Consider the following 12,970-nt stretch of genomic DNA (forward strand, 5'->3'; position numbering starts at 1 on the left):
GGCCTCACAAACAGTAAACATCAACTCCCAGTGAAGAAAAGCCCAGAGCAGTTGCTGCCTTCATTCCTTTGCAATTACTGGCCTTGTGCTCAGCCCTCTGGGAAACAGCAGTTTCTTCTTACTTTAATTCCTGCTTTGCTGGGGGGAAACGAGGGTGGGTTAATCAGACAAAGAAATCATTATAGATTCAAGTCATGTACTCCTCCTCCAAAGTAGGTTTCTTGTTCTCACTGTCTCCCCCAGGGAACTCTGCAGTGAATTCCCCATCAGTCAGCTGAGGCCCTGAGAGTGAGTAAGGAGGGAGGGAATTAGGGAGGAGCAGGAGGAGAGAGGCCCAGTGAGAGGTGAAGGGTTGCTGCCCATTGAGACATTACCCAGAGCTGCCTTCCTGCCTGGCTTAGGCCCTGGGTGCTGCGACAAGCTCAGACACAAACATGCATGAGAACTGTCATCCAAAGTGGTCTGTCTTCTACAAAGCAACTTTGATGAGGCCTTGGATATGGGAGTACGGGTACCAGTGTTTTCTCTTTAAGTCTTATATTTCCTTCACCCGTAGTTCCATGCACACTTAAGATAAGTGGTTAGCATGTAAGTTCTGCTGGAGTAGGGTTGAGGAAAGGAAAGCCCTTTCTGTAGAATATACCCCTGAGTTAAGGGATCCCAGTTAGTCATACAGTTGTGCAAATGTGGAGATGCCCATGAGGGTTGCAGCCATGGAGGATAGTCTTAGAGGGTTTCCGTACAGGAGGTAGGAGCTCCTGGCCATGGTCTTCAGTAAAGACATGGGAGAATGTATGTCACTCCTGTGATGTCCAGAAAACACCTTTGTAGGTTGTATTTTAACTTCCTCTGAAGAAACAAACCTGTTATGTTTCACTCCTAATCTTGTAAAATATCCAATTTTCAGGATAAATGAGATTTCCTAAAAGTGTAACTAGAGAATCAACAGCCTTCAGTGAACTCAACATTCAAAAGTAAAACCAGCTTTCACCTGAGACTTCCAAGATTTAGAAAATCAATGTTTTTACTGTATTATATGCAATGTCTCTCCAGAGAAAGCAAGAATCCCTAGACCTATGAGAAATAAGAAAGAAAAAGATGGAGAAGATTCTAGAGTAATCTGGGTGTTTTCCATCTGATGAAGCAAATAGGTACTTTGTAAGTGACTGTAAGTGTGTGTTCCTAAGGCAGAGGGAGTACCTATAAATAAATACTCAGTTCAGGTTTATAGTTCATCCCACCAAGGGAGCAAGGGAGACTGAGTACAATCACTAATCATAATAGATTCCAAGAGGTGGTTGCAAAAAGGAGCTCAAAACAGGGCTGATATTCCTAGATGTATCTTTTAACTAATATCTTTTTTTTTTCATCCTTGTTAGATCTACACAGGTCTTGATTTTCACTCTCCAAGAATAGCCCAGTTGTGTTCCCGATCCCCATCAGCAAACCCCATGCAGATCTCCAGCACGGATAATGAACTAGCAATCCGATTTAAGACAGACAGCTCTTTAAATGGAAGAGGTTTCAATGCCTCCTGGCGAGCAGTCCCTGGAGGTAGGTGAACACATGAAGGCACCCTAAAAACCTTTGAGTCAAAGTCTAGTTGAATTTTACAACATTATTAGAAGACATGACAGGATAACTGACGACTTTTCAAGTAACCAGTATTGCTGTGCAATATGGTCTTCCTTAAATATCATGACAGGGTTTAACTTTCTAAGGATATGAATAAGCCGGTCCATGTACAAGTAGAATCGAGGTGGTTGGAGAGACTTGCTAGTTGAACACATGACTGGTTCCTATTCTCCAGGCGGCATCAGTAAATTGTTGGAGACTGGCATTAATGCTTTGATTCAGTCGCAAATCCGAATGTCCAGACGCTGAAGATCCTTGTCCCCAATTGGTTTTTGATTGATCAGTAAAGATGCCAATGGCCAATGGCTGGGGCAGGACACTTATAGTTGCTCAGGTAGTATGCAGAGAAGAACAGGAGGTTCCCCATGACTCTGTGAAGAAGGATAGATTGCAGGAACTGCAGGAGATAAAGCCAACCAGTCACGTGAGATTTCGGGTAATTGGACACTTCAGGGGAAGGTTTAGAAGTGCCCAGCCTTTGAGGTAGCCAAGGCATTTAAAAATAAGATAGTGTGTGTGTCTTTCATTCGAGCATCCAAAAATAGCTCCTGGGTGGGTGTGCATGTGCTATATACCAGGAGCTAAAGCAGTGTAGCCAAAACCCCCGCAAGAGTAAGTGTCCAATTACATACATCATGCCAGAGAATAGGCTTTGGATTCTTAGGAAATGTTAAAAGATTAAAAAGCATTAAATTTGTCAAATCCAAAATTAGGAGTTACAATGCTGATTTTTCTGCCCAAGATCTCAGGTTGTCAAAACAAGTTACTTATTGCAGATTTTAAACATTAAATATTATATCACAAAGTGTTTTAACAGACACTCAGGCCTGGTGAGGTTAGTGGTGCTTATGGAATGGTTACTATAGCCCTGGTACTTTTCTAACTAATAAGAATTGTGTCATTTAATCTTTACAAATTACACTGTGAGGGAAGTCTCTTGTATACGCTCATCTTATAAGCACAGACAGGAAACTTAGAGAACTTACTGACTTGACCAAGGTTCCATGACTGAATGCTAGTGCAGAGATGGGACATGAAACCACTTCCTTACTGCCAAGAGAGTATGGAGCTATGTGAAATCTCAGAGTGAATTACATATTAATTTATATGTATAGCAATCAAATTAGCTCCACTGCCCACAAACATTACTGAAATTTTCTATCACTTGTTTGTATTATCATAACCAAGGAGCACTGACAGATACTTGACCACACTGTAAGAATTAAATACAACATATAGAATCGGTCTACCTAGAACATTAACAATTGCAGAGCCATATATTAAGTAATTTATAGCATCATAAGCTATTGGACTATGAAACATTTCAAAAGCAAGGATGATTCTTAGAGTGTATGTTTGAGAGAACAACAAAGGGATACTTTATGACCCATGAAAGCATCAATTCACCTGTACTTAGGTTTATTGCTGTTTTTATTACTTTGAGACAGGGTCATATATAAACTCTGCTGACTCTAGGTTTTCCATGTAGTATCAGATAACTTTGAACTTCTGATCTTCCTTCTCTACCTCTGGATAGGATTGTGGTATGCATGGCTGTGCACAGTGTATCCAGTGCTGGAGTTTGAAACTAGGTTCAAATGCATGTTAGACAAGCACTCTACCAGCTGAATTACAGCTTAAAATATTATTTTAATTAACTTTTGACATCAATATTCATAGCATTTAAAGTATTATGTTAGTATTACCTGTGTTTCCTTATTTGTGTTGGAATGAATGATTTAATATGAATATTTAGTTCTAGCATAGAAAGTTTTAGCATAGAACCAATACTGTAGTCCAGGCAAGTGGGATACTAGCTGCCTGTGGTTGGCACCAGATTGCTTACATTTTTATATAACAGGGACTTCTCTTGTGGCTGAACTGTGTCTCCTACTTGCAGGTTGTGGTGGGATTTTCCAGGTTTCCAGAGGAGAGATTCATTCCCCAAATTATCCCAACAACTACAGAGCTAACACTGAGTGCTCTTGGATCATTCAAGTTGAAAAACATCACCGGGTTCTCTTGAACATCACTGATTTTGACCTTGAAGCTACAGATTCTTGTCTTATGGTAAGTGACACAAATTTGAAACATTGTTACCACTGTAGTGTAGATAAATCTTGAGGGTGTACTTATTTTAGATGTTTTCAGGATCAGCTCATAGGAGAGCTAATTTCTAGCAACTTTAAACATAAAGACATCATTTTGGGTTTGTTGTTTTGTTGTTATTATTATCATTATTATCATTATTTATTATTATTATTATTATTTGCTTAAAATCTGATCAGGAGGTGGATGATCTAGAGGTGTGTTCAGCAGCTGTGTTGAAATAGCTTCAATAGCCCTGTCTCAGTCCATTATCTGGCAAAAAGAGGAAGAGACTGTATGTATGCGCGTGTGCGTGCGCACGCGCGCGTGTGTGTGTGTGTGTGTGTGTGTGTGTGTGTGTGTGTGTGTGTGTGATAATTTCTACAAAAGCCTTCCTATGGGCATGACTGGCTACAAACTAGATCTGGGAAGCTGTGGGCAGCCTTGTCATACCTAGTTTAGGTAGGTTATCATTAAGCTTCCGGGGTTCCAGGAGAGTTTTACTTTTCTTATGATCAGAGTTTTTCAGTTCTAATCAGTACTCTGGTACGACCAAACAGGCTGGGAGGGGGGGGGTTCAGAAAGGGATGCAGCTATTACTGGGTTTTATGATAAAATCCTTTTGCTGCTACCAACAGCAAAATCTTCTGTCTCGAAGTTAATATGCTGCAGTTAATGTAAGAATGAATGAAGTATTCTTCATCCCTGTATTTTAAAAAGTTTTGGATGCTGATGTTTTTATTTTTTTAGCAAAAGATTTTCCGTGTTTTGTTTGTTTATAGGTATTTTATTCTAGCACAAACCAGGCTTTCTTGATTAATGGATCTTCCGATTTTAGCTTTCTGACAGTTCCTTACACACATTCCAACTGGCTAGCTTCTTTTGAATTTGACTCAGGAAAATCCAAAAGTTTTTCCATGTTTCAAAATCATCAGGTCTGATAGTGTGCCCATTTTAAGTATTATTTTCCAAGGTTGGATCATTAGAAAAAGTTTATTTGACTTATGGTTCTATACTCGCACTCCAAACAAGCCTTTATGGTCAGAATGGGAAAGATATCATGTGTAGGACATCCATTCCCCTTAATGCTAATTTGGATCAACTCTCCTGAAAGGAATATTTAAAAGTTGGATGACATTTAAAAACACCTTTCTAAATGTAGCTGTTTCTCATTTAATATGTGAGAGGAAAGTGAGCACAGAATTTGGAGCAGCCTTTGCCTGCTAGGGCTTTGACCATTAAGGAGAGAAAGGTCAGCGATACTTCCAGGGCTTCTGGAGTGATGAGGGCAGGGAGCCCACGGCCCAGAAAGCTGCAGGTACTGCAAAACATTACATCCTAAGGAATATGAAAGTACAATAGCCTCCACAGGGACTGCTTCCAGGCTTCCAGTTATCTGAGTGTCCCCACAAATCTCAAGATAGGGGATGAAGGAGAAAGAATCGTGTGTTGCTTATATGTTTAGCAATGGAAAAATACTCTAAAGCCTTCTGAAGGGCAAAAGGATCATTCCCCACTACCTGTTTTCATGCGCAATGGCCTGCGGCCTGTTGCAGGCATTCATCTACCTGACGGGATGCTATTAGATAAATGAGATGCAGGAGAACAACACACAAAAACAAACCTGCTGGCATGCCAAGCACCGAGGCCACCAGACACATGATTACTAAGCTCCTGAAGATAAAAATCAAACTAAAATATTTCAAGAATTGCGAACTATAAAAAGTCACAGTGCAACCATTAAAAAAAAAAAGCCAACTGACAAGTTTAGAACAACAAAGACAAAAAATGTAGTGCCTAAATTGAAGACTCCATGTTTGAGAAAATTAAATTAAGACAAAGTAAGAAATAAGGAACTGGAAGATAAGTCAAGATAATGAAAGTGAAGAAAAGGACAGGTGAACACGAGAGGCATAGACACATGAAGGAGATGCATAGAAACCCTAGAAGGAAATGAGCAGAGAATAAAACAGAAGCATTATTTAGTGATATAAATTCTGCTTAGAGTAGAAATAAATTCTGATTCAAAGATGGGTCTTCAATAGAAGTTTAAAAGGGTTAGAACCATACTGTTTACTCATAGACTGGGGTAAGAGGCAATTCTCCACTCCCCACTCCCCTTAGCATCCACAGTGTAGCTGAGTGGAGACACAGTTATTCCTCCATCCATTCCATGATCCCTAGAGCTCAACATACAGACTGTGATAAGGTCAGAACCCAGGTTGGAGGCACACCCAGTTTGGGAGTGTTTTTCCTTTCTGTGTTCATGAAGCGACTTTTTCCCCCATGGACCTTGGGGACAAATACACAGACAAAAGTTTGTGTTAACTACTGACATGTCTCCATGCACAGCAGGGCTTGGCTTAACCAACCATAGTAGGAGAGGATGGGCAAGAGGAAGTGAACCTCAGATAGTGTGTCATCAGAGGACGGAGCTGGGCGTGTAAACTGGCAAACAGGTGCTGGGTGGGATTCAGCTTGGCAGATACATCAAAACACAGGATGCCATCATCCGGACACACTGACAGGCTGAAACAGCTGGAGTAGCCTTGGTAAGTGGACAGAAGGGTGCTGAGAAGCAGTACCCTGAAACACTCAGCAAGGCATGGCATAAAGAGTAAACCGCATCCACACTGTGCGTCACCGTAGTGCAGTGGTCCAGACATCTAGGTAGGATGGACCTGGGTCCAGCCCAGACGTGGTCATTACTAGATGTGCTGCTTGAGAAGAGGTCATCATTCAGCTTTAGTCTCATTAACTGGAATAGGTTAATAAGAGGGTTCCTGCCACATTTGTTTTGTTATTTGAGAAAAATGTGGAAGACGTGATTACTGTCAAAGAGAAGCTTCTCGACTATAGACTTTGGCATGCTTCTGTTACTGAGGGGATGTATGATTTCAGGCAGGCATGTTCAATAAAGAAAAGAAAAGACAGCATGGGAATGCTAGGAGAATCATTGGGCTTAGGGGCAAGTAGAGTGCGCCTCATCTCTGACACTGGGCTTCAAACTCCTTAGATGCAGGTTGTCAATCTTCATTATAGGATCCCAGTTGGCCCTTAGTATACCTAGGACTTAGCACACTCCCATCATCACAACAAGAAAGGGGCAGAGAATGATTCTCTAGGTCCTGGAAGCTTTCACACTGGAGGTGGCATTTAAGTGACAAGGATCGTGTAGTGAAGCAAGGGGTGAGGGAGGCTGCCAGAGAAGGAAGGATGGAAAAATAACATGTGGACTTCAGAAGGGGAAAGACAAGCTTTGTGCCTGGACTGTAGACAGTTAAGAAGCATGAAGAACAAAGCCAACAGAAGCCATCCAAGTCGAGTGCTCTACCATGCCTTGGTTAAAAAGAAGAGAAAAAAAATAAAGAACGTATCTTATAGGTAGAGTCAGTCCATGAACATTTTCCATATGATAGAGGAATAACTCACTCAGAATTGTGTTTTGCAATGAGTGATGTAAAAAATAAGTTGGCAGAGAAAGAAAAAAGTTCAGTAAAGACTATTGAGAATCAGAGGGAAATTCTTGGGTGGTAAAGCCTTATTTTGGGCAGTTGTCTTGAGAATGGAAACCAGGTACCATTCATATTGGAGATTTGTCATGATGCCCTAGAGGAAAGCCCATGGGCTAGTTATGTGCTAGGAGGTGACCGGGTGATGGAAGGCAGAGTTAACTATTTGTATAAGGAAGACATGAATGACAAAGCAATCAACTGAATAAAGAGTTAGCTATGATGGGTTTGAATAGGAAGTATTTACAGGGCCACCCTACAGAGTTTGGTGCTCAAGGTAGGAGCCCTTGGTAGAGATGTGTGTGTGTGTGTGTGTGTGTGTCACTGACCAAGGGGCAAAGGAAAGCTAGAAGGACAAGAGAGGGTAGGCACAAAGGCACCTATGGTGAAACTGAATATAAAGAGTGGGTGACTAAAGGTGTCACACAAACCAGAAATGACAGAAATAGGTCACTTGGAACATCCATGTGACAGTTATACTTGTTCCATATTCTGAATTTATTGTTTTCTGGTTTGTGCTATATGAGTAATTCAGCTCATGTGTTCTTGCTACCAGAGATGGAGCCTATCTGCCACCGTGCTTTGTCTGTTATGATGAATTGACGAGGCTGGGAAATGATCAGCTGAGTCAAGACCTCCCTCCCTTTAGTCACCTCTGTCAGACGTTCTGTTGGTAACACAAAATTAAACAAGGCAGTGACCCGGATGGATCCTATAATTGTATATCTTTATAATGAGAAATTAGAATACATGCTCTATTTTTTTCTGATTTATACATGTTGTAAATGGCACAAACTAAGCTAAGTCATCTTTCTTATATAAGTTAGAAAACATCTTCACAATAACATCATTAAATATGAAAAAGGAATAAGGTAAATTAGGATAGAGATCTGCTGTGCGCAGTTACCAAGTACACTCAATTGTGGGATCAGGAGCTCTACAGAGGTTTGGAGCCAGTCTGGGCAATGCTCTGGTGAGGCTGGAAGCCTGGCTCCAAGATATAGTTAGTTATCCAGAGATTCATGAAGGCCAGCATTGAAACCCCAACTATTTATCTTTATGACCAGATGGGCACTGGATGTGAAATGTACCCCGGTGTCCAATACCTTACATAATAATCTCTGTAGCTTAAGCTCATACAAAGACAATCATTCATTTTAGAGACACCAAAGTTAATTTCTTGGTCCTGGTGCTTAGACAGAGCCATTAGCAAGGAGAAAAATAACAGAAGCCAATTTTGCTTTCAATAATGGTTGTATTCAGGGCATTTTTAGCAAAGCTCAAGTGTACCATCAATACCATGGTAAACTGTGCTTAAAACCAGGGACAAGTCATCCTGTTTTTGTGAAAATGTAGTAATTAGGATGATTATAGTAAAAATATCAACAGTTATCAGTCATCGGGTGGGTCATAAAGACATAGAATGCTGAAGTCAGGACGTGTTACAAATCATTCAGTGTCATCTCTGTTAAAAAGAGGGAGATTAATAGGGTCTATGTCAAGGTCCAGCATACATTAGTAGCAGGCCCAGTACTTAAAGGTAACCCTTATCATACATACTCCCTAAAGTAAGAATCAGTGTTTTGATAAAATATAAAAATTGTCTTCTATTTCTGGTGAACCTAGACTTGACTTATCACTGAAAGAAAACATTTAAATATGGAGTGGAAAATGTCCTTGTTTAGAAGTTTGGAGTTCTATATTCCAAGGACTAGCTGATTGACTGTTGCTTCATTCACTCGTCCATCCATCCATTCATTCATTCATTCATTCATTCATTCATTCAGTGTAGGTATTGATTATGAGCAGTCATCACTAGGCCCTTGGTATTGAGTGTGGCATATCCCCCACTCCCTCTGCTCTTGACCTAAGAATCTTAGTTTGCTACAGGCTCTGGGAACCTGGGACATTTGAGAAGAGCATCCACTTTGAGCCTGTGCTTGTGAGAAGGAAGAGGGAAGGGGGTTACAATGGATGCTAAGGGCAATAACCTATCAAAGTCTCAGGACCTCTCACATTCAGTCTCTGGAATGCAGGACACTGGGGTTTGAGTGGCAGTCTCATCTTTCTCTCTGTATACAGCTGACAGCTCATTTAGAAGATAGGGGGAGCCCACAGATAGCCACAAGCTGGAGCACCTAGAGCGGAAAGGTGAACTTCAGCATGAGGAGGAAACATTAAAAATTAAAAATAGGGCCATCAGCCAAATACTACCTTCCCTCTTGAGTTGTTCCTATCAGGAGTTCTGTCACTGTGATGCACAATTAACTAAGGAATAAAGCAATAACTACCATCCATCTTCTTTCATATAACCCACAGCAGTTCATACCCAAAGGCAGCAATCCGATGCTTGGGTTCCTCCCGATAGACACACCGTGAACACAAGAGTGAGTGAGCCCTTGCCATCTGTGCTCCTGCTGGGATCCCTGCATCTTAAGATTTGCAGAGGACACCTGCGGGATTGTGCAGCAATCAGATCACTCCTGCACTGTTACTGACAGAGGACCTCATTATTCTGAGTTGCGTGAGGACTTAGAAAACATGGCACAGGATTATTGTCTAGAATTTCATTCTGCTCTAATGAAAAGGGGTTTCTTTCAACACTTCTATTAAAATGTCGAGGCCCCCCCCCAGGGCTGGCCTGAACTGGCTTCATCTAATTTGGTGACACACGTCTGTGCTTCCTGCTCATCGCTTTCCAGCCTGGCTTTGGAGAATGATAAGTCTTGAGTGTTAGGATCTGCTGGCTGGGCGTGGCTCGGTGTGGTCATCTGGGGAAAGGGACTCCATTACGCTTTCTTTCCTGAAAGCTAAGTGTTAAAGTGACCTCCAGCTGCCAGTTTAATTGCTTCATTAGAATTTCTCCTCTGAGCCTGAGGTACTACGGATCTGTAAGTTCTTATTGGTCTGGGAGAAAATGGCTGCACTTAGTGTGAGAAGGAGGAGGAGGGGCAGACAGAGGGCGGGAGGGGGAGAAGGGAGGGCAGCTGAGGGGAGGGGACACCTAGGGGGCCCTGGAGGCTGACCTCTGTTTCCAGCAGCCTCTGTGCTCAGCTCAATGGAATGTCTGCCCTGTGGGAATCAGCGCTGATAAAAAACAAGCAGAGCACAGGCCATCCTGCCTATTATTTGCAAGGAGAAATACACTCCCTGAAGCAAAGAGCTGGAGGAGGAGGGGAGAGGAAGAGGAGGAGGGGGAAGGAGGAGGGGGAGGAGGGGAAGAAGGGAAGGGGAGGAGGGGAAGAAGGGAAGGGGAGGAGGGGAAGAAGGGAAGAGGAGGAGGGGAAGAGAAGAGGGACAGGAGGGAGAGGAGGAGGAGGAGGAGGAGGAGGAGGAGAAGGAGGAGGAGGAGGAGGAGGAGGAGGAAAACATTCCCTAACTGGTTCGCTTGGGGTTGTTTGTTTTTCCTGAAGCTTTTGGTGCCTATCTAAGGGAAAGGAAGCCAAGTGTCTGATCTGAACTGAAACAATCCAGACCCCAGGCCCCACTCCAAGGCAGCAGAGCCTGCTGTTCTCACATTATCTGCCTACAACACCCAGGGCTCAACAGGACAGGCGCCTAAGGCAGGGTCCACAATTTGTCTTTTTCGACCCCTCCCCCCTTGCAATACAGCCCATGACATGCTTGCTTTTAAAATACAGTCATTTCCCAGAGGATATCAAAGGGAGGCCAGAGTGACAACAGATAGCTGGAGTTTCAGGGAGAGAAAGGGAAACAGCCTTCTTTAAATATTGACTGTTTTACAATGAATCCAGGACAGTCACCCTCCCCCCTTTTAAACCCTCCCCATTCTATCTCTTCTCTCTCTTCTCCCTTCTTTCTTGACCCCCATCAGACATTTTAGGTTGCACTGAGCTGTCTGAGCAAGGGCTTTGAAATGTTTGTTTTGTGACTCACTTGTGAGAATCTGTTTAGCCATTCCCACGCCCAGGCCAGAGCAAAGCAAGGAACTGAGCTCCAGCCACAGCTTCATGGGCCAGCATAGTTATCCTGTTTAATGTCCATGTTGGCTTGGTCTCCTTAAACGTTTCCTTCTTGAGGAATCTCTACAGCACTGCTCCCAGACCCGTTCCCATCTCCCAATCTTCTGAACAAAGTGAAGGCGGAGTGGCCTCAAGTACAGTAACAGTGTAGGAGCAGGGGTCCTGAACTGAGATGGAAGGTTGTCAGTTTAACTCGGTTTTCCATTTCAGAACAGTGTCCTGGGAAAAATCACTGACGCGGAAGCCCGGCTTCCTTCCTTTCTCCCCTCAAAAAAAAAAAAAAAAAAAAAAAGCCCCCACAAGAAGTCATGTTTCTGCATCCTTCCCTGATTACATCTATGACTCTAACAGCGCGGACCATATCCTGAGAGACTCCCTTCTTTGTCATTTAGTACTTCCCCTCTCTTGGGGCCAGATTTGAAGTTGGGAATTCCGTTAGTGGCTATGCTACCGTACATAACGTGGAGGCGGCTCATGAGCTCTCTGTTCTCAAGGTTGAATTTGTACCTCGATATTGTATAAACTAATGACACAACTGCTCTGCGCTATGGGAAGGTTTGACTGTGTGTTAGAGAGAGAAAATATACAGAGGCCTCTGCAAGAGTCTAGAGCAGGTAGAAAAAAGCAGACTGAACACTGCCAGCAGACTGGCCACAGCCAGTGCTAGCAATAGCAGGGGTGTAGAGGGAAGTAGCAGGGGTGTGAGAAGAGAGAAAGTTTAGTGAGGATAGATCTAGATTATAAGAACTGGGGCATGGAGAGGGGAGCAGAGACCAGCGGGAGAGCATAAACGTACTTGTGACTGGGGATGGAGGGAGCCTGGGGCCAGCATGGGCATTGATGTTCTGAGAGGTGCCAGAGGTGTATGTTAATTGGTGAGCCTTTTGTCTCTTTGGCTGGAGGTAAAAGAAAAGACTCCTTTGGTGGTGGGACACTGGCTTCACTAGTTCCTGAGGAATGCTGATTTTTATCTAGCTTCCAGAAACCCACCTATAATGCAGGTTGAGCCCTCCATATTTCTCAATATTTGGAGTGCCTTTTGGAGTTTTGGAAATCCAAAAGTTTCCTTTGAACCTGACAGATATGAATGATTCTTTTACCCGTTCCCCCCCCCCCCACGTATATGGCCCTTCCCCATGCTTCTTTTACTTCATTCATTAAGATTTAATTCATTTAAGCAGAGACATGAGTTGCCAGATGGAGTTCAAATCTAGTAAAGAGAAAGGATCAGGTGGCCAAATGGAGTCAGGATGGAAGTGAGAGACTGTGCTGTGCTAGAGACCGCAATCAGGCCCGGGAAAGGCAGCATACAGTTACTAACATACCCAGGCCCAGAGCACAACCAGATTTAGCAGCCAGAAATATAAATTTTAGGTTTATTTATTAGCCTACACCCTGGGCTGTTTGTCAGACACCTTGATGCATTAGCCATGCTGGGAATGTGGTGCTTGTTCAGTGGAATGCATGGTAGATGTCCAGCACTCTGAAACCCACAGGGGCCCAACACAAGGAGGAGCAGGCTAGATGAACTTGCCTGTTAGAATGAGGGCAAGCAGGCAATAAGGCAAACGCTTCCTTCTTCCTTACGGTCTTATGTGAGCTTCTACCGGAAGGAAGGTGTGGCCCTGCATTCGAGTGAGTTTTATGACCTCAAACGATCCAACCAAGAAGTCCCCCTTACAGGTATGTCCAGCTGCTGGGCTTCTTATTAATTCTAGATGAGTTGATAAACGAGATGAACCATTACAACCC

General features: G+C 43.0%; 1 protein-coding gene across 2 annotated transcripts in view; it reads left to right on the forward strand.

Annotated features, from left to right (window-relative positions):
* Positions 1-12,970, forward strand: part of Cubn (cubilin) — a 206,819-nt gene that overhangs the window by 99,952 nt on the left and 93,897 nt on the right. For both annotated transcript variants that reach the window (XM_052157465.1, XM_052157464.1), the window contains exons 30-31: positions 1,380-1,554; positions 3,536-3,705. In XM_052157465.1, coding sequence (XP_052013425.1) covers positions 1,380-1,554; positions 3,536-3,705 — 345 coding nt within the window. The remainder of the gene's footprint in view (positions 1-1,379; positions 1,555-3,535; positions 3,706-12,970) is intronic.

This window comes from Apodemus sylvaticus, chromosome 14, assembly GCF_947179515.1.
Source record: "Apodemus sylvaticus chromosome 14, mApoSyl1.1, whole genome shotgun sequence".
NCBI lineage: Eukaryota > Metazoa > Chordata > Mammalia > Rodentia > Muridae > Apodemus > Apodemus sylvaticus.